This window comes from Phaenicophaeus curvirostris, chromosome 6 (genome assembly GCF_032191515.1).
Source record: "Phaenicophaeus curvirostris isolate KB17595 chromosome 6, BPBGC_Pcur_1.0, whole genome shotgun sequence".
In the NCBI taxonomy this organism is placed as follows: Eukaryota; Metazoa; Chordata; class Aves; order Cuculiformes; family Cuculidae; genus Phaenicophaeus; species Phaenicophaeus curvirostris.
In genome coordinates this window covers 18143163-18169403 of record NC_091397.1, presented here as the reverse complement: position 1 = coordinate 18169403, position 26241 = coordinate 18143163, and the positions used below count along the sequence as shown (strand labels likewise).

At 39.0% G+C, this 26241-nt stretch overlaps 1 protein-coding gene across 1 annotated transcript in view; it reads left to right on the top strand.

The window, feature by feature from the left end:
- MYO3A (myosin IIIA) overlaps window positions 1-26241 on the top strand; it is a 120427-nt gene that overhangs the window by 85768 nt on the left and 8418 nt on the right. Inside the window, exons 20-32 of the mRNA XM_069859509.1 lie at window positions 460-613; window positions 1745-1833; window positions 3543-3672; window positions 4921-5000; window positions 5136-5177; window positions 5631-5708; window positions 7748-7953; window positions 8986-9097; window positions 10619-10781; window positions 11432-11518; window positions 14529-14652; window positions 15766-16741; window positions 17272-17410. Of these exons, the coding sequence (XP_069715610.1) occupies window positions 460-613; window positions 1745-1833; window positions 3543-3672; window positions 4921-5000; window positions 5136-5177; window positions 5631-5708; window positions 7748-7953; window positions 8986-9097; window positions 10619-10781; window positions 11432-11518; window positions 14529-14652; window positions 15766-16741; window positions 17272-17410 (2380 nt within the window). The remainder of the gene's footprint in view (window positions 1-459; window positions 614-1744; window positions 1834-3542; window positions 3673-4920; window positions 5001-5135; window positions 5178-5630; window positions 5709-7747; window positions 7954-8985; window positions 9098-10618; window positions 10782-11431; window positions 11519-14528; window positions 14653-15765; window positions 16742-17271; window positions 17411-26241) is intronic.

Genomic DNA, 26241 nt, shown 5'->3' with positions numbered 1-26241 from the left:
GTCTCTGTAATCTCTACTCACTTTTGTAAATCTTGGCCACTGTACATCACATAGATTTGAGCAATGAATTGGGAATATAAATGTAGATCTGAATTATTAAGAAATATTTTTACATCGCAGATCAGGGAAGTTAATAGGTACTGAGATCTCCATCTGCAAGCACTATATGTTATCTTCTTCAACTCCATTTCTTCAATTCTTGCATATTCCTGGAAAGCATCTTATTTTACCAAATATGCTAAAGGAAGCACTTACATAGCCAAAGGCAATTTAAAATCTATAGCCTGATGGTGTGATATATCCCAGCTGACATCTGGTCCTGCAAAACCTTGATTTCTTTACCCTTGGGGCATACTTTTTCAGTGGAGTTTTAATTTGCTGCAATTGAGAGTTTATGAATTATTTTCTGAAACACTTCTGTATACATTGACAAAACACACCTTCTGTTGCTTGTTGCAGAATGAATACCTGTATGAAGGTGTTGATGCAAGAGTTATAGAATATGATGACAACAGGCCCCTCTTAGATATGTTCCTGCAGAAACCAATGGGTTTATTGTCGCTGCTGGATGAGGAAAGTCGATTCCCACAAGCAACAGATCAGACACTTGTAGGCAAGTATATGGTTTATTTCATAGTTTTGCTGGATGTCTCCTTCGTTAGAGTTCTGTTTGGCATGTCCAGTTTAGGCTATATGCTATGTTTCTAGCAAGCCCATGTTCCAGGGTCACTGTATGTCTGAAGGAGGCATGAATGCAGGGACGGATATGTCTCTGAAGTTGATAGAAAAACACTAAGACTGCAAATGAACCTAAGCTGTTGATCCAGGTTTTGAATTCATAGAATCATAGAATCATAGAATAACCAGGTTGGAAGAGACCCACCGGATCATCGAGTCCAACCATTCTTTTGCCTTCAGGAATTATCAGCAGCAGGGCTTGAAAGTTAAAGAACAAACTGAGTTTAAACAGTACATTCATATGCCAAGAGCACTGTTTTCAAAGTGGAATTATGTTCAGATCTGAGACTTTTGATGAGCTGTATCTGAACAAGAATTTTAGTACTTTTTAAGGGTAATGGCTGCAAACTTGCCTCAATATCTTTCAGCAAATTATGTTTCCTGGGTGTTTCTGTCCAGAGATTAAAACACCTAAAAAATGTTGTAATTCAGATCCGAAATATTTCAATGCTGCTGAGTAGTTACAGTGACTGCTGATTTAGTTATTGCAGTGGGGTTTCTGTGCAGATAAATCTTCGTTTTACTGATTTTTGAATATGAGTTTTAACCAACACCCAATCACAAAACCTAGTAACATCCAGTAACAACGCCCATGCTAAAGCAATTCTATGAGCTTGTCGTCTTTCTGTCCTCATAGTTTTTAAGTCTACAGTACAGAAGCCCTCAATCAATTGGTTAATGTTTCCTCATAATTCCTTAAGGAATCCTTAGGAAGACTATTGCATTGTTTCATGTGTGAAGATCAGAAATTTAGAAAGGCAAGCAATTTTCTGAGATCACACAGAAAAAAACTGTACAAAGTAACTGATCCTAGAGCATCCATATTCTCTATCCAGTGCCTTTTGTTACAAGACCATTATGGTATATTTGTCCTTAAAAACACCAGAGTCCATTTTGTGGCTCTGCATTGTCTGAGAAGTCAGGCAATATCCTGGGAGGGATACAGCTTCAGAAGACAATTATTGTACAGTAACTCCAGTAAGATAAGCTATGTGCTTCCTTTCAGAAAAATTTGAAGATAACTTGAAGTCTAAATATTTTTGGAGACCCAAAAGAGTAGATCTAACCTTTGGGATTTATCATTATGCAGGAAAGGTAAGAGACCTAATTATATTGGTTGGGGATTGTGGAATGGTAGGGCCGGAAAGAAATAAAAGAGGTCAGATGGATTGGTTCTCAGCCTTCATTTCTTCAGGCCTGACATGGAAATGTTAGCAGTGCCTTACAAATCAAAAGTAAATTTAAAAGTTATTTTCCCTCATAAAAAAAAACCCCAATAGCAAGAGTGTATTTTTCTTAAATGTCACCAGGTAAATGAACTGACTGCATTGTAGAAGAACCAAACCATAAGCATTATGTAATGCACAAGTAAATCCAGTACCTACTGCTTCAAAGCAGGATCCATTTCCATTCTTTCTAGTGCCTCCTACACTCCGTCAGCCTTACTTAATTCTGTACTTTGTCATCAGCCAGATAAATAGTGCAGGCCCTGCTGTCCCCTTCATTTGATGAGCAGCATCTTCCCCTCCTGTGTAAAGTGACTCGCTGCACATGCCTTTCAAACTCAGGAGGAGTTGACGCAGTGCAGCAAGGTGCCACTGGTCACCTGAACCATGCCTTGTGCAAGCAGCAGCTCCCACCTCCTTTTGAGCTCATTTAAAGGGTATGGAGTGGACATTGCTTGTCTCACACAGAAAACTATGTTGGGTCTGTGCAGTGCTGGAGCAGCTGGCATGGAAAGAGGCAACAGTGACCATCAGCTGGCAGAAAAGAATTTGTCCTTATATAAGACAGCCAGTTACAAAAGACCTGCAGTAACTCCTCTGACTCTTATCTCTAGCTGAGTTACACTTCATCAGCATAGCACATCTCACTGTTAAGGAACAGAGAGCCAGCCTCTCCTTTTACCATTAATGATGTGAGCCACTGAAGATGAGGGTTCTTGCAGTGCCCCATCAGCCCTTTCCAGTGTGCAACAAGCAACAAGCTGGGAAGTTTCTCCTACTGTCTAACTTACATCTCCATTACTGTGATGTAAGTTCAGTACTCCTAATCCTGTTTGCAGAGGAATAGGGGAACAATTTTATTTCCTCTTCCTTTACAAACATTTTTTTTTTTTTTAATTTAAGACTCTTAGTGGGTAGTTTTGTAAGGCATTTTTCTAAATTAAATATGCCAGTGTCTTCTGTCCTTCTTCACAGGCCAGATTTTGTTTTGTATCCTTTAGAGCAACATTGAGACAGAGCCCTGGAGATAAACTTTGATATAGGTACACCATTCCTGGAATTTTTAGAGATTTCAATTGCCATTATGCAGTTTGTGATTTTGCAAACTTCCTCTTCAATTAATACAGAGATCTCTAGGAACAGTGGTAAGTCCTGAGTCCCAGGCAGCATAATATGAATGGGACAGAAAGATTGTGCAATCATATAGTGATATGGTTGAAATCAAGTGCATTGTTATTTGTGCATTTACACATGTACTGGTGTAAAAGAGGACTACAATGCACTTGTCCTGGTGATAAATTCACACTGGTTAAAACTAATATTGACATGTCTGCATTAGAGAAAATAAATGTCTCAAGCTACTTTGGAATGATGGGTTTGCTTTTAGCGACCTGCACCACAGTGGTTCTCAGTATTGAGAAGTTAAAACTTTCAGTCATCAAAAGAAAAATTATAAGCAAGAGTGAGCTGAAAAATTGTATGTGTATCTTGATGTATTAAAAGCCACATACCAGAGAGCTTAAATTTACAATTACTTTTCAAAAGCCCAGAAGATGCATAAATGCACTTTTTAAACAGGTTCTATATAATGCAAGCGGATTCCTAGCCAAAAATAGAGATACTCTGCCGGCTGATATTGTGCTGCTACTGCGATCATCTGAAAACAATCTGACTCGGCAGCTGGTAACCCATCCTCTTACAAAAACAGGTATTGCTGTTGTGGTAATCTTCTTATTCTTCTTTAGCCTTCATGATGACCCCTGGTAGGTTTCATATGACCATATTACATTATACACTTTGTGGCTTAACTTTCCAACCCTAGAATCTATACAGAATGGAGCCCCAGCCATCTCAAGCTGCAGGGGAGGGATTGGTCTGGTCAAGTGCCAAGGAAGTGGTAGAGGCTTCTTTCAGGGTCCTCTCTTCAGGGTAGGGGAGCAAGACAGGGAGTGGAGTGCATCCCTTGAGTTGATGACTGAACAGAAAGGATCAGGTAAGTCACTGGCCTTTTCTGGGCAGGGCATGTATGAATTGCCTGTATTGCCTCAGTAAATTTTTTCTCTAAAGTAGTAGAGAGCCAAAGTTGGAGCTCCACAGTGTGCAGCAGTGGTTGGGGTTTATCAACATAGAGTGACATGATGAAAAGCTCAGCAGAATTTTCATTATCTCTTTAGAAGACAAGTGTCCCTGTAAACCACTCCAATGCACCAAGTCCTTCGGGTCATCCTAATAAAGGTATTACTTGATCAAGAATTCCAAGGTTAGAGTCTCAAGACTATGTCTATGCTAGTAAACCAAACAGGGCCAGTGAACAGTGAACAGCAACTGAAACACTCCCATAGGATTGCCCGTTCTGAAAAATTCCTAGCATGTCTCCCTGAGAGAGTTTTGTTCCTTGTGAGGTAGCAGTCTCCTAGAAATACCAAGCATACCTCAAAAGAAGACACAGGCCAACAATGGTTTCCAACAAGGTCTGTGGAAAGATACAACCTTATTTTTACCAGGAGGTTAAAAAAGTAGTGAAGCATACAGCTTAGCTGTAAAGACTTGAGTCATGCTATGTCACTTGCCCTTTGGGACAGAGAAGAGTGCTAGCACTTTTTTTATTAACTAATGTATATGTAACCTTACAACTGGAACAGTACAATAATAGGTAAAATCACATGAATGCTTTAAGATGTATCTTTCTTACCTGCTTCAGCAGTCTGTTTGTTTATTTTTTTTGCTCTAGTAGGTGACAAACGCTGAAGGAGGAAAATTCAACCCATGTTCCATCTTCCTGTACCTTCTTCAGAGCTTGTTCCATCCCAAGGGTGAAAAGGGAAATGAGGACATACTCTGAAACAGTCAACTATATGATTTTATGGGGAGCATGGATAATGGTGGTTCAGCATAGTTTTTAGCTTAGATGAGATGTAAACATTTTGGTGGGTTGCTTTCTTTCATCTTCCCACAGGTAACTTGGCACACACTAAAAGTAAAACTACAATCAGTTACCAAATGTGGACCCCCCAGAAATCCATCAGTCATACAAAGGTAAGAAAACTGATTTCGTGATTTTGTATTGAGTCCAAATTTAAACTAGAAAGGCAATACTGTTATTGGTACTAAAAGTAAGCAAGTAACCCCTTCCTTGGTTTTTTTCCCTCTCCTATTTTCTTTTCTGTTTAGCTGGATATCTTTGTGTTGTGCAATTCATATTCCTTCCGTGAGGTAAAAACCTAACATTTCCCTTCTTTCTGGCTATAGTTTATAACAACTTCAGGGTAAAAAATATATTATTTCCTAGCTGTATTGTAATAAAAGGAGAAATTAAAATATTGGTGTGTAGTCAAGTTCCTTAGAGAACTACCAAAATAACAGTGATAGTGAAATAACAGACAGGACCTCAGACATTGTTAGGTTATTTGTGGCAGTTATTTAGATGCTTCGTTATTGAATTGTGTCCTCTGTATGTGAATGTTTGTGTATTGTGTAGCAAAGTAATGTATTGTACTGGTGCAACTGATTTGTGCTAGTGGTCATACTATAACTTTTTCTGTTTAGAACCCTTTTTTTAAAAAGAAGTTAATAATGTTCTCTGAGAGGTCTTTGTTTCAGCATTGGAAAGGGCACTGCAGGCTCAACAGAGATAAAAAATGTCATTTTCTTCCTTCATCTTTATAGAATGAAGCAGGAGATACCGGGCATCATCCAAGAGAGACAACCAGCATGAAAACACAGACAGTAGCTTCTTATTTTAGAGTAAGATATCAGATCTTTTAATAACTTGTTCTAAAGTAGAATGAATGTTTATTCTTTCACATTTTGAAATGCGCCTGTCAACTTAGAGTCAATAGTGATTCATTTACAGTTTGTGAGCTGCCTATAGGGTGCAGCAGTCTGTGCAGTACAAATATCTAGAGGAGATTATGATGTTTCGTCTTTAATTGTACTTGATTACAAAGCCACATTTCTGTCATGATGATGTATGATGATCAGTATTAATCTTTCACTTGCTTGTTCTTCCACCGAGGGATGAAGGGTGGTTGGACATTAGTGCTATAGCATTTCTGTAAGAGTTTAAGAAGCAGGAGGGCAAAGTTAATTCGGAGCAGGAGCTCCAGAGAAAGATCTTGATGATCACTGCTCAGAGGCTGTCATGAGCCAATCCTTGTGACTCCTTCAGCAGTGCTCTTGACCTTCCCAGGCACTGGCTGTGCTGCTTGTCCTGCAACAGAAAATAGCTGTGAAGATCATTCTTTCCTCCAAAGTGGTGCACAGAGTAAGTTCACTTGGGCTCAGCTCTGAGTTTCCAACTCTTATTTAGTAATATCTCCCAGCAAAAACATAAAGATGGCTGAGGTGACGTTCATGACCTATAAGAGTTCATTTACATCTATGACAGAGAACAGTAAGGAGCAAGATCTCTCTTTAGTAGATACAATTGCACAGCTTTCTGGACTGTGGAGAATAATATCAGCCTAGATACCAAGGAAGTTCGAAGTTGGATGGTGTTTTAAAACTCTGTATGGAAAAATTTATTGAATCTCATTCAAACCTAGTATCTGTGATTCAGTGCCTTACCAGCACATCTAGCAACAGAGGCGGCAAATGACTTAATTATATTTACACTTTTTCTATAGTGGAAATCTCTGCTCAGAACATGCTGGCTAATGCTCTTAAATGAAAATTCAGTTTCAGTGCCACTGGTTTACTCATATGCGGAAATCTGTGGGTGATTTAGAAAAGCATCTGCCATCTCAGACTGAGTGAAAAAAAAATTATTCATTAGTGTGTCCTACTTGTTTGTGTTCAATTGGCACACTGGTGATGAAGCTAATTAAGCACTTTGCTGCATGGTGCAGCGTCAGTCCAGAATGGAATTGCACATTTTAATAGGAAACACATGTCTCTTGACACCCTACACTAGTTTCGTGTATCCAGCCTACTGCTGAACTGCATTACTTCCTGGCTGCCTTGTTCTGTTGAGTCAGGTTGAATCCTGAGAAATAAGCCTCTTCACTTGTGTTTTAATAAGATCCTCCCATCAAGCAATTTTACAAAACACCAACTAACAACAAGCAACCATTTGCAGACAGATTCACCTCAGTTGGCATGGCGAGCAACAAACTGCCTCCCATCTGCTAGCCTGATATCCTAGTGAGATGGGAGAAGTGTAATTTTAGAATTGTGATTTTGTGTACTTCTAGTCTTGCCCTCCTCAGAAGTTTCCTCCTGGTAGAGCAGCTGTAGTATCACCATCAGCGTTTACAATGAACAGGACATGACCAGGACCTGTTTAAGCAGGTCCTCTTCTGGACTGGGCTCAGTTTCCTCTAGTCTAAGTAAGGGATGACAATGTTTACTGGTTTGCTGGTCTTTCGCTTCCCGTGTGTAGGTGGGTGATTTACTCTGGGTAAATAAGGACCTTCACACAAGTGACAAGAGGAAAAAGTGGGCTGTAATTACCTAACAGGGTTCCAAGAGAAGCAAGGAAGTGTAAGGGGAATTTCTATTATATGTTAAACATTAATGGCAGTTTGTGAGAATCTTCTGGGTGGAAATGGTACATCCATTTGGAACCAGTGTTTCTCTCAGGTAGTATGTGCTAGTAAATTAGAGATCTTATCAAAGTTAGAATTGCTGTTGGGTCATTTACTTCATCTACCTTTAAAGTACCAGCTATGTAAATAGGTTCATGCGTGATTCTGATCCTATGAAATAAAATTTCAGCTACACTTGGACCTATATAAAAGTTTTATAAATATCCCAGTGGCAGATATCTTGTTACTTTCTTGCAGTATTCTCTGATGGATTTGTTGTCCAAAATGGTCGTTGGCCAGCCTCATTTTGTCAGGTGCATCAAGCCAAACAATGACCGACAGGCAAACAAGTTCGATAAAGAAAAAGTGTTAGTTCAACTGCGTTACACAGGAATTCTCGAGACAGCAAGAATTCGAAGACAAGGTTATTCACACCGTATACTGTTTGCTAACTTCATAAAAAGGTAACATTGATTTGAAGAAGCCTTTTTCTGTCCTGCCTTTGCTTTCTAGTGTTTGCTAGGCATCAGCAATGTCTTTGGTATGGTCTTTAAAGAAAAATACAAAGGCATTTCCTGTGACAAAGATGATTACAAACTGGATAACAAAGAGTAGTTCAGGAAGAAGATTAGTCACCCATTTTGGATTGCTAGAGGAGGATGATGCACCTCAGGATGATTATTTCAGGCTCCCTGCGCATTTGGGTAAAATTGTCTTGCTTATAATCTGCAAGTTTTCATCAAAGACTACCTAGACTTTAGTAAAGACTTTGACACCTTTTCCCACAGCATTCTCCTGGAAAATCTGGCTGCTCATGGCTTGGACAGGTATACTTTTCACAGGGTAAAAAACTGTCTGAATGGCCATGCGCTAGGAGTTATGGTGAATGGAGTTAAATCCAGTTGGCAGCTGGCCACCGGCAGTGTTCCCTAGGGCTCAGTGTTGGGGCTGGTTCTGTGTAATATTTTTATCAATGATCTGTATTGGGGGATCAATACTCCCTCAGTAAGTTTGCATATGACACCAAGAGCTGGGATGCATCTCAAGTCATGTTAATTATCTCACAGGTAGATGGTCTAGTGCATAAGATAAGACAGAGAATTTTCATGGTATTTTTGGGTACAAAATAAGCTAATTTAGGCAGAAAAGCTGTAAAAATATCTTTATTTTACCACTGAAATCACAGAATGCAGAGACAGGGCAGCAAAGAACTGGTGCACAACTCTGCTTGGATTGCACACTTTATAAAAGCCTTCTGGTGGTGTTACAGAATTGAACAGCCCTCCAGGGTGTGCAATATGTCACTCATACACTTTTGATTGAGTTTCTCAGTACTGCATATAAATCACAGTACTTTCCTTCATATGCTGTTTTGTTTTTTCCAGTTCTATGTTTTCTTTCACGCAACTGTTTGTTTTATTTTAATTAATGGTTTAAACGCTTTTGCATCTATTGCTCACCATTAATGGAATAAAGAATCATACATTTGTCTTTAGGTATTACCTCATCTGTTACAAAACAAATGATGATCCTCCAGTCAGCCCAGAAACCTGTGCTGCCATCTTGGAAAAAGCCCGCCTTGACAACTGGGTTCTTGGAAAAACTAAAGTAATTTTTTAATATATTGTGTCTGCACTACTGTAGCATGTTATTTTTAACTTCTTAAGCAATTTGATTTCTCGCGTGTTTTGTTGGAGTAGCTCTTGGTCTCTACTGGTTAAAAAAACCTACCCTCTGCTGGGTACTGTTCCATGATACCTGGCTGAAATCCCGAGCCTGTAACGTGTTAAAATTCTGGTCAGTTTTAGTGAGGCCACAGTGCAGGGCAGGATGTGGCAATGACACTGCTTACATTTTCATTCAAAAAATGTGGTAGTAAGGATCCCAGTGAGCTTAATACAAGTTTTCTTGAGGAAAACAAGTTATACTTTTTCCCTGAGGCAATCAGAGTCACAAAAGGACAGGAAAAGGTTTTGGCTTTCCAGCCAGAGGGCTCTGTGGCAGGCTTTGCTGCGCACTGGGGGAAGAGATAGCAGGATGATCCCATATATATGTGATATGAAGGGAAGACTTTATTATGAGAGAAACACTTGTCTGTTCATATACTTGCTTTCGGTTCTAGCTCACTAGTCTTCCCAGTGTGCCAGAGAGGGACATCCACCCATCCACCCCCAACTGGCAGATCTCAGGCGGTCTGACAGAGAAAAGAAGCATCAGACAAGTGTTCCACTAAATCTCCCTATTTGCTAGTGGTAACAGAAGTGCCCAGGAAAGGATATGGATAGAGAGAGGTGAATCCTAAACTATTTGAAATCACCTCAGTGTAGAAGAAACAACTGTTCTTCTGAGACATCTCCTTGGACAGGTGGGACAGAAGCCATGCAGTTACCTTCTCCTCAAACTTTATTTCTCTCTGCTGTCTTAGTGAGGTTGATGAACAACATGCAGCCAAAGGAAGCGTATCTTGAGATGTGAGATCTATAGCTTATGTTTCCTTTAATTAGGATTAACCCATATATGTACCAGTGAGTGATCAAAGACTGGGGGAATTGTGCTAAATAAGCATAATTATTGTCTTAATTACACAAGCTCTTTCTACACATTTAATTTTATCCTAACATACACCAGGAATGTGTTTGTACCCCCTGTGCTGGACTAGTTTTTCAGGGACTATATGAACTTCATGTTTGATAAAAGCCATTGTGTAAATAAACAATGCCTTACATTTAAAATTGGGAAGTAGAGAGGCTGAAGGTTCCAGTTTTGGATCATGTTTATGGAACATACATCAGACTTGTGAGGTTAGCAGAACTGTTAGCCTCATAGTTTTGAAAGCAAATTTATAGTTACAGACTTAAGTTTTATACTGGGACTTTAAAAGATCTTCCCATGAAAGTATGAATAAGGGGGGACTAACAAAAGATGCTGGAGGGGGGAGAAAAGTGAACTAATATCCCAAGCAATCAAAATGCTATTTTTAACAAGAATGATCCTTTAGGTGCTACAACTAAAGAGTCTGTTCATCATTTGAAACCAACCTGTAACTCCTGTTGATATTAAATGGACTGAGTGAATGCAGAGCCTGGGAGGGTAACTAAAACTTTTGCTTCTTTGCTTACTCTTTTTAAGGTATTTCTCAAATATTATCACGTGGAGCAGCTAAATTTAATGCGGAAGGAGACGGTTGACATGATTATTTTGATTCAGTCTTGTGTCAGAGGGTGGCTGGTTTCAAGGAGATACAAAAAGATAAAGGAACAAAGGGAACAAAGTGCTATTAAAATACAGTCAGGTAATAGCTTTGAAACATTTACCATTTTGCTTAAGGCTAGTGCGTGTGTACAGTTGATATATAGATCTGCATGCTGGATGTGGATTTTGCTGTTTTCCTGCTGTTATATTTGACAAATATCTTATATTTGGTGACATCTGTTCTTATGAAGAAAATTTTCTTTTAACCAAGTTAAGACAACCTTTTTACTGAAGTTATGTTTATCAATGTTAAATTTAAAAGACAATTGTAACAATGGAAGGATGCGGTTGCATAGACGGTACTGTTATTAAGAATATTCTGGCATGCTCTGGCAAGGTTGTATAAAATAATAATGAAAATAAAATGTATTAAACATCCTAGATAATAAGGTCAATTGCACTGTTGATGGAGACTTTAACTGAATTTTTTCATACATTCAAACATCTTATTTTACATTCTGTTTCTCTTGTGGTTTTTATTCATTGCATTCATAATAACTTTACTCACTGGAAACCATAGTTGTTATGTAGATTTACTGTTTGTGCTTATTTGCCATTTTTTTGAAAGATAAAGCCTGAAAAATATTTATGAATATTTTAATGGAGGTCTGTAATTCCTTCCAGACTTTTTGTATTCTTACAGCATTTTGTGTACCAAATGGATTATTTAATTTTTGACAACTTTTTCAGCTTACAGAGGTTTTGTTGCTCGTAAAGAATATGCAACTGCAAAACGCAATAGAAAAGTGGAAGAATATATCACTAGACTTCAAGCAAGTAAGAATTGTTTGCTTTCATGGCTTTTAATATGCTACCCATACACAATATGTTTAGCCAAATACTCTGCTATTACGTAGCTACACTGATTGACTATGCTCATTTACACATTCTGAGGTATAATTTATCTATTGTATATTTCTATACAGTGGTTGAAACAGGTCTGTTTCTTAGAGGCATTTTCCATAGCTGTGACATGGGTGGGGTAAATGCAAGGCTTTTCACTCCTAGTCCGATATGTTTAACTATAACAGCTGGTATTGTTGATGCCCCATGTGACACTGTCTGCCTATAACGTGTGTGTGTATGTGTGTGTCCTGTTCTGTTCTGTAAGGAATAGGCTTTGTTACGTATCAGCAATAGTTACATTTGAGAGGACTACAACCTGTAGTTCCACTCATGTCTGATTATTTTTTGTTGTCATTCAATCCAACCTAGCAAAATATTCCTTCTCTTCTGCAGCAGTTATCACCTTAGGCCCAGATGTATGCTATGTGACATCCTTTTTTCCTCTCTATATTTCTATCTCTCCTGTCCTTGCACAGATGCCCCTAGGCCAGATGTAGTCAAGGCAGCTCTGAAATCAGCATCAGTAAAACTAGAGAGGCACAGGTCTGAAAACAGTTGGCACAAACCTGCAGAGCACTTTCAGTAATTTCAAAGGTGGCAACTCCAAATAAAAGCTAGTGCTGCCGTTAGGCAGGCTATCTAGATTCAAACTACCTTAGATGTGCCTTCATGAGTATATACTGACACTAGTGCTGACACAGTTTTAATCATGGTGGGATGCATCTGTTAATTGCACTGAATCAACATTAGCATGTACTAAAGAGCATTTCACTGCAGCTGGTAGAACATCATCAGTGTAGAAAACAATGTAAAACAAAATAAAATCCAGTTATATATTTAAAATAATTACACCTCTGAAAGTTATAATTTATTAGGATATTTAATAAATACAAAAGTATGAATTTACCACTTTGCTCTGTTTGTTGAACTCCCCAGTCTCTTCTTGTTCACCTTCTTTGTCCTGTGTGCGGTTTCATTTCAACATTTTTTAGTGCATGAGTAACCAGAACAAAATGGAAGTCCTTTTCTACTTAGCTCTCTCGGATTTTTAACCCCCATTTATCTCTAAATGAATACAAAACTCCTGTTCCAGTTTGAAAACAAAGCTTAGACAGCTCTGTCTCATAACAACATTCTCAATGTTCTCAGGAAACTTCAAAGGCGAACCATAATAAGGCTAAAAAGAACAGACTTAGCTTATATTGGCATGTCCATTGACAGCACAACTGGATTTGTTACAAAATAACTCCTGATGAGATGTTTTTGTATGAAAATGGAATAAGGATTGGCTCAGAAGTCCAAGAAGCTCTAGAATTATTCCAAGTGCTCTACAATTTGCACTTTTCTGAGACCCTATCAGACTGCAGTATAGAAACCAGTTATGCCACTTCCAATAAGTATTTGGGTTCCTTTACCCTACATCCAATTATTAAGATGTAATTTATGTTCCTTTATGCAGTGTTTCTTACACTGAACCACTGATCTAGTCAAGCCCAAGTTGGTCTAAGTTGTGAGTAAGCAATGCTAAAGCAAATGAAACGTTGCACCGAGTTATATGACTGTGATAGAATAGACTGTTTATGCTCCCTTCCAATTCCTAAACATGCTTGACCAATTCCTGTGATGCAGAATACTCACAGCAGAGTTGGAGTAAGAGCTCCCATGTCTGCCATCTCCTCAGGGTATTTGAATCACCTGAATCCTCTGTTTCCATAGTCTTCACATGGCATTTGGAATTAGAGTTCACAGAAGTATTTTGACAAAACATTCTTTTTATTTTGCCGGGGATTAGCAGAATTGTGCAGAATTGCTGGAACTCCAGACTTCTCCAAATCATAGCACTCTGGAGTCTGTGCTGGTTCTCATTAGGAAATTATTTGCAATTTTGGGAATCTGTGAAGCAACATTCTAAGTGTGATTCGGTTTCTGGTTAAGAAACTTCAGTGTAGATGTCTAAAAGTGACCTGAGTGTCTAAACTCATCTTAGAGTTAGCAGAGCCTAGAGTTCAATTCATTTTATTCAAAGCCTCCAAATGCTCAGCTTATTTGCCCCCATATTGGTATCTAGTATCATTTCAGATGCTATAGGTTATCTTGCCTGGCCTCCAGCTGTATTTTTTTTCTGCAGAAAGTCCTGCTTTGTCTTGTACTTTCTGCCAGTTCCCTGTAGATGCCTTGGCTATCCTGGAGCACTTCAAGATGACACTACATAACTATGTGCCAGCACAAGCATGAAGCCCCTAGTGACTAGTCAGCACCTACATGTCTCATGGAAGAACCCTATTTGAGTCCTTACTCATCCTGGTTCAGAGCAGAAACCTGAACCGGTGCCTCCCACAAATCACAAGTAGTGAGTACCCTTGCCACAGCGCACCTGGTTACTGTGGAGCTTAACACATTTTTCATGCTTAGCTTTTTCATTTTGAATGAGTGTTTCCAAGAAGAGCATGAGCTAAGTCTTCTGTAGCTGCTGAGCTATAAAATTTTCCGTTTCTCTCTAATCTAGTTCAGCTAATTCCAAGCCTGTGCCACAAGACAGCCTGGTAATCTCTATAGCCTGATAATCAAGCGTTTCCCAGGGAAATGAAAGACTGAGTCAAATCAATTGCCTGAATCAGGCCAAGCAGGTATACGAAACTAGGCAGACTCTTCTATAGCATTATGCTTCTGCTCCTTTCTGCATCTTCCTGTATTTTCTTTAGTCCTATAAAATGCGAAGAAAGAGCTTGTTTATATCCTCATGTAGAATGGACGTAGCTTTCTGAAATCTCAGAAAAGTTTTGTGGGACAGAGTAATTTCAGAGGAAATGTAATCATCATAGCCACCCCCGTCTGTATTTCTTTATTGATTTTGTTTAATGTTGTTATCATTTGACTCTGAAATGTATGGGACACCCATTGCTTGTTGACTAAGGTTGTTTTATATTACAATTTATATCAGTTGCCAGAGGATACTTACTCAGGAAGAAGAGAAAAGAACTAGCTGAGATGAGAAACAAAGCAGCAATATCAATTCAGTCTCACTACAGGGGATATAAGGAGAGGAAGATCTTCAAAAGGAGGAGGTAGTATTATTTTCTGTCTCGTGTCACTCAAATGCGTCCCTTTTCAGTAGCTGTACTGATGAAGAACAGCAATATAACCTAAAAGTGGAGCAAATCAGGATTATTCTAGATATGTATGCAGAGGTAATGTACATTTAAGTGGAGGTTTTTAACATCAGTTGAAAATTTTCTTATGTTTTTAAGCTGAGGGAATAAAGATATATTTATGGGAAAGATCAAAAATATTGTGTTCACCTGTAATGTTAATGTAATCTGTAGATTAGTCTCGTTTTGGAACTAGCTTGTCATAAAAATTGCTCAAGAAATAGGCATCTGCAAGGAACTGTTCTTCTCTTAAGTCACTGTTTGAGATAAACATAGTTGAAGAGAGCAAGAAGATGGACATCTTGCTCAGATCGAACAGCTAAATGTTAGGTGAGGTGAATCACATTCTGGATAATTCTGCAATGTGGTTATAGTCCCAGTCTCTGAAATGAAGCTCCTAGCACTATCCTCATCGCCATTGTTTCTTCCATTATAGCATTAAAATAGGTGGAGGCTAGTCCAGAGAGGTGAAAAACAGGTGTGAAGAAGCCAAGAGTCTTTTGAGGGAAGAAACAGGTTGTCAGATATCATCTGACACTGAGGTTTTATTTATGGTAGCAAAGACAGTTTGGGGACGTGGTCTTTTAAATTTGACCTGGATCTATTCCCAGGATCATTCTTCTTTCATTCCTAATGTGACTCGAGGCAGTTTCTTTCATGGATATAGTTAGGGTTTTGTGTATTTAAACATATTTGAGGTGCTAAAAAGTTTCTGCCTTATTTTTTTCTAACATTTAAGTTAATTCTTTACTGTTTTATCAGCTCTCGTGAAGCGTATATTGCCCCCCTAGTAATTTTCTGTGAAGAGTTTAACAGGGATGTCCCTTTCCACTTCAAGAAATAACAATCATCAGAAAGAGAGAGATTGGTTTGCCATCTTTAATTCCATCTGTATGCACTAAATCTTTCCCATGTAGCAATGTATCAAATTGCCTTTTAGTACACAAACACTACCAAAGGTAGTTGTAAAGTTGTCACTATCCTTCATCTCCTTTAGCTATAATTTTTGCCCAAAACTGTTGCATTCAGGGAATCACTTAGAAAGAAACATGCTGAAAATGCAGCATCTGTTAATGAAAAGGAGAAGGATGAAGAACTTCAAGATAATGATGAAAGTCCAGCTGGTGTGAAGAGTGCCCTTCCTAAAACAAAAGAAGAAGCAGCTGTCATTGTTCAGAGCCATTACAGAGGCTACAGAGTCCGTAAAAAAATAAAGGAACAGGACAGAAAAATGGCAGAGGAAGAATTATCTGCCGTGGAATTCCTTGAAGCACAACTACAGCCAGCTCAAAGTGATACGCTGGAAGAAGTAGCAAATGAAGAAACTCAAGATGAAGCCAATACTGTTACTGGCAGCGAGTGCTGTAGGTACAGGGACACTGGGAATGTACAGGAGCAACAGAAAACACCTACCGAAGGAGAGGAAGCTTCTGTGAAGCAGAACCCTGCAGCCAAATGTGTTGGTAAAGGTGAAGAACAGGCCCCTTTGGAAGAGCTGTCCAGGAAGTCTGTCACAATCACAGCTGATCCTGATCCCCAGCAAAAGCAAGACAATCAAGACATGCTCAGTGCAGAAGGGCAAAATCAAGAATCTGCTGCGGTCCAGCCCAGGTCTGACAAGGGTGTGGAAAGAAACCACGTGAAACACGAAGTGGTGATGCCTACAGGATGTAAAGGAATTAGAAGAAGAGAGTCACTAAAAGGCTCATGGAAGCGAGTTGAGGCAGAAAAACGAGGTTCAGAAGACAAAGAGAAGGCAGCAGTGGTTATTCAGAGCAGTTACCGGGTTTACAGAAGGAGAGGACAACTCAGAAAAGAAGGGAAACTGCCCTGCAAAAGTCAAGAGAAAGCTATAAAGGAGCCAGCAGAAACAGTACACCTCCAAAATAATGATCCCCAAGCAACAAAAGATAGGGGAGGCACCAGTGTGGAGGCTGAAGACCCTAAGACACTGAAGGGAGACTCAGAGAAAGATGCTTGTGATTTGGCAGCCTTTTCACGGCAGGTAAGAAGCTTATATGATACGTATGTTAAGCGTAATACTCTGAGCACTGTCAGAATATCAAAGTTATTTTACTGGCCTCAGTGGCACCAGAGTTTTACTCTATAAACTGAGACTGAGATTTTGCAATGAGTGTTCTATAAATATTCATATTTTGAGCTGCAAGACAAAATACCTTTTAAGAAAGAAGGGAAATACAAATTTAGAGCACTGGCAAAATGCTATCGTATTTTTTAACCTTTAGGTTTAGGTTAAATGCAGAAGCTTTACTTTTGTTTGAAAAACAGCAAGGTAACCTACTTATAGTTGTGAAGCAACATGAAGTAGCTGCAGGACTGGTCTGCAGTATGGAGTTTCATATGTGTCTTTTTTTTTTTTTAGGGGGATAGAGATGGAAGTGTAGTAGGTGCCTACAGTGCAATAGGTGGAGCAATACCTTTTAAGTTCTTTTTCTAGTGCACTATTTTACCTTTCATTACATTGGAACATAGATGCTTATTTATATAAGTAAAATCTTATATTATATTTTTCAGATATCAAAATTATCTGAAGACTACTTAGCGTTGCAGCAAAAATTGAATGAAATGATTTTGTCACACCAGCTGAGACCTGTGATACTGTCCAAAGACAAGCAAGCTAATGGTCGACTTCCTTCTCATGTTTGTCAGTCAGGTAATGTTGACCTTACTGTCAGCAGAATTTTCATTTGCACACAGGACTGTCAAGAAGCAGCTCCTAGTCATGTTTTTAAAGGCCAGAGAACTAGTGGATGAGTTAACTCTGACTTCTCATGTAATTCAAGCTTTTCATTTTTGTACTGAACCCCATATTAGTACATCTGGAGCGTAGGTTCCAATGAAATATCCAACTTGTTTGGGATGCGCTGGTGAGACCGCACCTCAAATACTGTGTTCAGTTCTGGGCCTCTCACCACAAGAAGGATGTTGAGGCTCTGAAGCGAGTCCAGAGAAGAGTAACGAAGCTGGTGAAGGGGCTGGAGAACAGGCCTTATGAGGAGTGGCTGAGAGAGCTGGGGTTGTTTAGCCTTGGGAAGAGAAGGCTGAGGGGAGACCTTATTGCTCTCTATAACTACCTGAAAGGAGGTTGTGGAGAGGAGGGATCTGGCCCCTTCTCCCAAGTGACAGGGGACAGGACAAGGGGCAATGGCCTCAAGCACTCCAGGGGAGGTTCAGACTTGACATCAGGAAAAAATATTTCACAGAAAGGGTCATCGGACACTGGAACAGGCTGCCCAGGGAGGTGGTTGAGTCACCATCCCTGGAGGTGTTTAAAAGACGGATGGATGAGGTGCTCAGAGGCATGGTTTAGTGATTGATGGGAATGGTTGGACTCGATGATCCAGTGGGTCCTTTCCAACCTAGTGATTCTATGATTCTATGATTTGTGTATTTGCTGTTTTTCTAGTATTTTGTCTCAGTGCCACTTAAGGCTGGTGAATGAATCATTGTGAGACCTAGACATAGTATTTCTAGAAATACTTTTATTTGGTAAAAATTCCACGTTGGTTCTTTTTTACTCGTATGTCGCTCAACTGTCTGTGCTATTGGTGTCTGTGCTATATGAAACTATGTTTTAAAGACAAAATATTTTTTTAGGTACTATGTCAAACAGTTTAGCAAAGTTTGTTACATTTATGCTGAGTAAAGTTTTAGCTATCTATGAATGCAACTGAGGCTATCAAAACAACTCCCACCCACGGTGGTGGATATGTCCTAAAATTACGAGTAAAGTTTTATTAATAATTGGCATCTGTTTAACTCATACACTGAAGAGGACATTAGCTGTGAAAATACGCTCTGATGTTATTTATATTCCAGTAAACAGAGGTAGCAGGGGTTCTCAAAATGCAAGCACGCTTGGGGCAGGTTAGGTGGCAGCGGGAAGGAGTACTAGGAGAATAAAGTGGAAGACATGCGATTCAGAGCATGCACATCAATAAGATCTGTGCCCTAAGGAGAGATCTACAGAAAGCCAACTGAGCTGCTCAGGACTCTTTGATTGGAATAGGCAGAACAGGGGATTTCCTTGGTCTGTCTCTTGGGCCATGGATGAGGAGGAAGATGAGGGCAAATGTGGCAGATGACTGGGTAGGTCTCCATTTCGACAGGGGTGCTTGTGCCAGTCCATGCCACTGCACTGCCTCTGTGGAAGACCTCTGCTCATCCCTGCACAGATTTGATCAGATCCAGGACTGCCCAGAGCTAATTGTACTGTTTTCACTGTAACATTTTGTATTCACTTGTCATGTATGCTGAGACTTCCTTCTGTTCCCATGGCTATGTTAAAGAGATCCTAAGAGTACTTCACCCCTATTTTGTAGTCCTTTCAAGTGGGCAGAGTGCTAAAATGAAGGCTTGATGTTTACAAAATCTAAACCTCTAACTGTAAACTGTCTGCTAGTAGATAATCTATGTAGTTCAACCTCTTCCCAGTACCAAAGACTGCAAGAGAAGACAGATGTCGAATGGAAAACTAAGTGCCATAATCTTTCATTAAAGACAGAGCAATGCTTGTAGTTGTCATTAACAGGTTTGTTCTGAGTTTTCTAGTAAGTATTGCTCGTTTTTTACAATGTAAACATGAGGAATTAAAAATTCATGCTTTGGAAAATAACCCTTGGTTCTTAGGTATTTTCCTGCAGAAGCCAGAGAAGTAGATAAAGGGAAGGGGAATACACAAACCCCTGTTTTATAAATAATAGGACTTACACAAATGAAACAGGTGAAAATATATCAGTATGTTCATGCCATGTGCAAAATAGAGTAAAGAATACAGTTGTCATTGCTCTAAATTTAAGTAGCTCTGTAGCAGACAAAAGGACACCAGAGTTTGTCATCTGTGCACTCGACCCTACTTAAAGTGGTGACCAGACAGCCACTTCCCTTTATCTCTGAAAATGTCCCACTGCTTTAAACCTCTGTCATGTCATAATACAGTGTTTTTCCAATGGTAAAGTGTGTGAAAGTGCTCTCTTGTATCCTTTTGAACAAAAACATGAAAAATGTCATACATTTCTTTGAACCATGTCAAAATGCTTTTTAAGACAACACTGAAACTGTTATTCAGTTGCACAAGAGACCAAGTCTTTGACCTCATTTTAATAAGCAGATGAAAATAAGATTTTTTTACATGCTAATGTTGTGTGGTCTTAACAAAAGAAGGATTTATTTTCTTTATGTTTTCTCCCAACAAATGTCTGTATATGTGACATGACAGCACGTAGCTCTTTTATGCCTCAGGCAAAATCTTTACAGAAATTCTGATGACTTACAAATCCCCTTTCTTTCCTTTTATGGACGCAAAAAATGAATGTTTGCTATTTTGACTAACTGCCCTTTCAACTGGCAGTTACTGCCAGTCGGCAATAACAACATAACTTTCAAATAGTAGGAAGCGTCAAAAAGGGAGTCCTGAATGCTCATTTTTATATACATTAAAAAATACTTTGTAGTCAAAGCGTGCTTATTTCAAGATGGCTTATGCAAAATTTTGGAGTTTTCTAAAATAAATATAGTGGACACATGCTTTGGTTTTGATTGAATTGATGTAAATTGGCATGCAGGCAAGGTGAGTATGGAGCTCAGAAGAAGTTACTTTTTTCAGAAGTGAATGCATTTAAAATAGAACAGTGGGTGCTAGTCCTTCCAGCTCTTAAACGCTGTAAAGCATGAGTTGGCCCTTCCTGTCTCAAACCAAACTAGCCTTTCCAGCCTGTTTACTGCTGCCCAGCAAGTCACTCACTTGAATGCTCTACTCCAGTGAGTCAAACCACCCCAAAAACAGTCCTCATCCAGTTCTCATTGGAACTCAACATTTGCAGTTGTTCTGTAGCCAACTCTTTCTTGACACAACAGGCAATATTACACTTCAAGCTGGGTCAGGCTCCTTGGCCTTTCTTGCCTAGTTGGTCTGGTCTGGGCAGCCATAGCTCGTGTTTCCTGTGTTTTGTTATTGACCCAAGTGCCTCACACAACTTGTGTAGCTATTTGTGATAAATTAACAAAGGTGACTTTGGCCAGACATTGAACTTTCAAAAAGCAAGAAGGAAGGCCAACTTCACTCTAGTCAAACACTGCATTCTGCCACCCTTCTTGGCCATTATGTGAAGTTTCACTATCTGTAACACAGTTTGACAGTGGGCACCAGGCTGAACTGCTCACCTAGGGTATGGAGTGATGGCAGCAGGGACACAAGCCCTGATTTCTCACATCCACACAGTCATATTTATAACTGCTAAGCAGTCCACTGAAAGACCTTTCTTGATGTAGAATGCAAACCTTATTTTTATATTCTATATTCAAATATAATTCACATGACAGGAAAACTGTTTCCTTTCTAGCCATGACCAGTGCACAAGGTACTGAAGGAAGAGAAAATGATGCTGTAGTTCCCAAGCTTGCCTGTGAGCCAGTTGGAGCCTAAGCATACAGAGCTCGATCACAAAGCTATGTCTTCTTAACTTAAGTAAATATTTATCATAGCAAGCTTGATCTAACTAGTAGTAGAGAATATTTAAGTAAAAAGAGGCCTGTGTTCAGTTCATTTGGGTTATACTGTCTACAAGACAGGACTTATCAGCATTCTGGGTATCATACTTTCTTCCTGTGTGCAATATAGCAATATAACTACATAAAACGAAGACCAGACTTGAGGTAATGTACTGCAGACTGTCATGCTAAAGTGAAGCAGGTAGACATGGTGAGTGATCCACTGTCAATTAAACAGGCAGGAGCCTTCCTGTCTTCTTCCCTGCATTATGTGTGTTACAGTAAAATTTATTCACACACATTTACAGGATATGCTTTTACTGCAGGTTTCCCTCTGGGGCTACCTTTGCTGTCCTACCCTTATGAAAGTAATGATTGTTGAGCTATAGCTGTTCTTTAAATCATGTAGTATTTACCTGTTTGTAATTACTCTGATCATTTACATTTATTAACACTTCTTCCTCAGCTTCATTAGTTTTATATATCATTTTACAGCTATAACATGAATTCTGTTGTATAGCTCTATGCAAGATAGGAATCCTTATCCAACTTCATCTGTGGGTAGGTGGCTGTCGTTCAGTTTGAGAATTTACTGGCTAAAAATAAAAGAAAAGGGTATTTTCTTGCATTGCTACCCACAGAAGAGGAGGAACTGTGAGGCAGCTGGATGACATACTGTGATAAATGTTGAAATTTTCAAAACCATTTATTTTAATAAAAATGCAAAGCCTGCAGTTTAAAGAACATAAGGGCAAAAAGGTTAAATGCATCTTAAATCCACAAGCTTAAGTTGTTCTTAAATTAATTTATTTGTAATTATAAAGATGCATAAAGCAAACTGAACAAGGTTCCAGGAATAAACAATATTCCCTGTGGCTTGAATTTCTGAGTAGGTCATGTTTGTTTGCTAAATGCATTCGGCTAAACATGATGGCTGCATCCCAGGACTGGACCTTTGGACTGCTGGTGAGCCTTGGGCTATGGTGGTGTCAAAAGAGGTGGACAAATAGCCACTGTCAAGTTTTTTGAGGTCAAAGCCTGAAGTGAGGGGAATTTGATCATTATGGAAGCAAATTTTTTTTTTTTCTCTTTTTCTCCAGATGAATAATGGTGCCCATCCTTGTAAGTACTAAATGACAGTTCAAGTACAAAATCTCAGAAAGATAATTTTCTATATTTAGAATGAAATTCACATGATACAAGGATCTCCAGTGCAGCTGAGGATTTTTCAGCTACACAAACACTGAGATGGGCAGGGTTTTCATCCAGGATTCCTCCTGCTGTAGACTGCTGCAGCACTATTTGAATGGGTTTTGTGGGCAGCTTTTGCAAGGAAAAGGGAGTCCATGTAGCATGGGCTGTGCAGAGCAGTATTCACTGGGTGGTGTTTCTTCTTTGTGAGTGAGTGGCCAGTCAGGGAGCACAGAGGCATGAGACCGGAGGAAATCAGGTAGTGAAATACTTCTGTTTGGTTGTTCTCAGCTACTGGAGCGGCCCTTTGGACACTGTGTAGCCAAGACACAGAAGATCTGTGCTGGGATCTTGTCAGATCCATGCAGAGCATAAGAGTTGGGAGGTCACAGAAGTGCAGTGCAGCTATTTTGCCCAAACAACCTCTCCTAAATAGCAATAGTCCCTGGTCACCAGACTCTTCAAAATGGGAGTATTGGTGTCAGCTAGAGAATGAAACCACTTCCCTTAGTGGGGCTAGCAGGACTTAGGCACAAAAGATCGAACACACTCAACTCTTGCTGAATGCAATCGGAAAGTTCTCAGTCTCTTGCAGTTCCTAGTTATAGGTCTGTGCCAGAATAATCCCTTTGTTTGCTCCAGACTGCTCAGCATTGGCACCCATCAACTGTAATTTCCAAATCTGACTGTGGGAGATGTCCCATGAATAAACAACGCCTAAAAATTACTAACCAGAATATTAAAGAGCAGTGCCTGTCTACATGCATTTTTCTGATTGCTTCCAAGCCCCTTTACAAACCCTGTACAATTACTGCTCTTACTCTTGTTTTTCTTCCGGCTTTACTTTGAGCCTTTCTTTATACTTTCTGTCCCACTAAGATGTGGAACAGCACTGAGTCAAACATGTAACATTTCACTTAAATGACCTGAAGACGGGTTTATCTGTTTCTCTGGGTGGCCTAATAAATAGAGACCTTTCATCACTTAGACGCTTATCATAGCTGTAACCACACTATTTCTCCAGTCTTCAGTATAAGATCTGTTGTAAGTCATACGTTGATTTACATTAGCATCCATGGATATTGATTCCTCAAGATTGTTGTCTCCCAAGCTTATCACTGTATGTCACGATGTGCAGACACAGTTCAACCTAAAGGGCTGTTGATACTGACTCATGTTTATTCAAGGATTTCTTGCTTATACTTTAATGTTTCAAGCACATACGGCTATCCACAAGTTCTGTAGTTTGTGGTGGTGTTCATGGTCCACATACATTAAATGAGCTCATCCAAAATTTCATTGTCCCTTTTCTTATTTTTTCAGTATATCTGGAGCTTTCAGTGAGGACTAAGTAGTAATACCTTGTAAGTGAACACCGTAGAGCTAAAGAATATATGTGCAACTTAAATAGAAACCTTTGAGGTAGTGTTAAACAAGCTAGATGACATACTGATCAGAATAAGGAATTTTCCACAAATTTTCTAAACTTTCTTTACTGTTACCTGGCAGCCACACTGTTTGCACACCTTTGCTGACTCCTAACTCTAATTAATTCATTTTCATGGAGAGTGTCCTTAATATTTATTAAACTTTCCATCATCACTTGATCAAATGTATGTTTCAGGTTTGGGCAGAAGAGAGATACAACAACCTGGGCATAGGTTGCATCATGGCTGTCGTTCGCTGTTAAGGTTCAAAAGCAAAACATCCAGGTCACAAAAGCAAAGCCTTTTTAATAATTGAGTATTGACTGCATGCACTTAAGCAGTTCAAGGAAAATCCTTCTCCCTTTTAACTTATTCAACTCATCTTCCTTTAGGTAAAACCTTTAAAAAGGAATGTTTGTGTGCCATCAGATGTCTTTGTTTCCAGTTTCTCTTACGCATTGCTTCTAAGGCGCGGGAATGGTCACAACACTGACAACACCTGTGCAGGCAGATGTAACCGTAGGGCATGGGCTGGCTGCAGAGCCATGAGTCAGAACACAGTCCTTCAGTCCATCTCCTTAGCTGTGAGAATGACTGAATGGGACATAACCTTAAGCCAGTCCCAGCGTGTCTTGCTTTGTACATCTCATTTACCCTGTTATTGGATAGGGATAATAGTGCCAACCTGCCATTTCCAAAGTGCTTTGACAGCTAATGTTGTGAATGGTTTTCATATCAATGTTGTATCTATTTAAATGTTTGTTAGATAGAAAGCATGTTTTCCTTTTACATGAAAAGCACACAGCCAGATCTTGATAGATACCTGAAGTCTTAAGGGGAAATAGGCTCTAAGATATTTTACTATGGAGAGACTGAGCGTCAATAAAACCCTTTTCTTTGTAATGGACTCTAGAAGCAACGTAATTGGCCTATTAATAAGTGAATTATTTTACTCTTTCTTTCTGCTTCATTGCCTATTGCAAAAAGGCATAGGCCATGTGGAAATCAAGCACATCAAATTCACTATTTATCAGCCTTTGGTATATAATTTGCCTTCCACCTTTAACTCTAGTACATAAATAATTTCTGGAATTATCAGAAACTAATGAAAAAGCAAATTTTACTTTGTGCAGTGAGTTATCCAATGCAAGCAGCTACCACATCAGCTTTATTTCAGTAGCAATGAACACACAAATCTAAGGTGTGGAAGGAAATCACAGGTTCACTATCTAATGAAACAAAGAAAGCTAAAGAATATCCAACTATTTTTTACTTACTGTGTAATTTGGAGCCAAAGCTCAGAACTGCGTTTTTAGCCCTCTGTGTAATTCTAAAAAGGAACAGCTGCCTACCCCAACATGGTATTTCTGTCCACTCAGCTTTTTTTCATAGCTCATACATAGGTAAAATGAAGGAGCCAAGATGAAAAGCTGTTTTGTACCTTATTATCGCAGTAATGTTTTTTGAATGCAAGAGGAGTCTTCTTTGCAGAATACATATGCAGGTAGTATAGAAGTCATTTCAGTTGCAATAATTGTAATCTAGAAAACAATAATGCTTTATGTGTTTGGCAATGATTAATTAAATAACATAACAGCATACATAGTGATGAATTCTTAGGGGACAATAAAAAAATGTTTAGGTGTTTTCCTTGAGATTTTCCTAAAGCTCCAAATGTGGTTTCATTTTCTTTTTCCAGATTTTCATATAGTCATGACCTTTGACACAATTTTTTTATATGTCCTACAGATGAGGGGTTAGGCATTTCTATTCAACTACACTGAATTTTAAGTGGTTTTTAAACTTATTTCTTCCAGTTTAGGCTCCTATTGCACTTGAAAATAAGATAGGGAAGATATACCTCTACTCTGTCACAAATGGAAAGTCAGATAACTCCAGGTGGCCCTTTTGAAATTCAGCAGGGTAACAACAGCCCATGTAAGAGCACAGTCAGGCCTCCTATACCTATTCAAATCAAAGAATGTAATTTATATTTAACACAGGTTAGTGAAATTAATTTATTTCATATAAATTTCATTGTTTAACATGAATTATCTGTACTGTGACTTAGAAAAACACCATTGTTCTCTTAAGTGCAAAATGTTAAAAGATATTTGCTCATTCGTGATATGAGAACTAGTTTGCATTTCAGACAAGAAACTAAAACAATAAGCATAATCATTATGCAACTACAATTTAAATCAACATTATTCATTCTGCCCTCTCTGTATATCTATGACCTTTACAAGCCTTTATTTATCACACATAACAAAAAACTTACACAGCTAATTTTGCAGGAGTCAACACTGATGTATTACTGATCGTTTCTCATTTTAAATGATTGCACCACCTCCTTAATTAAAAATGTATGGTTTTA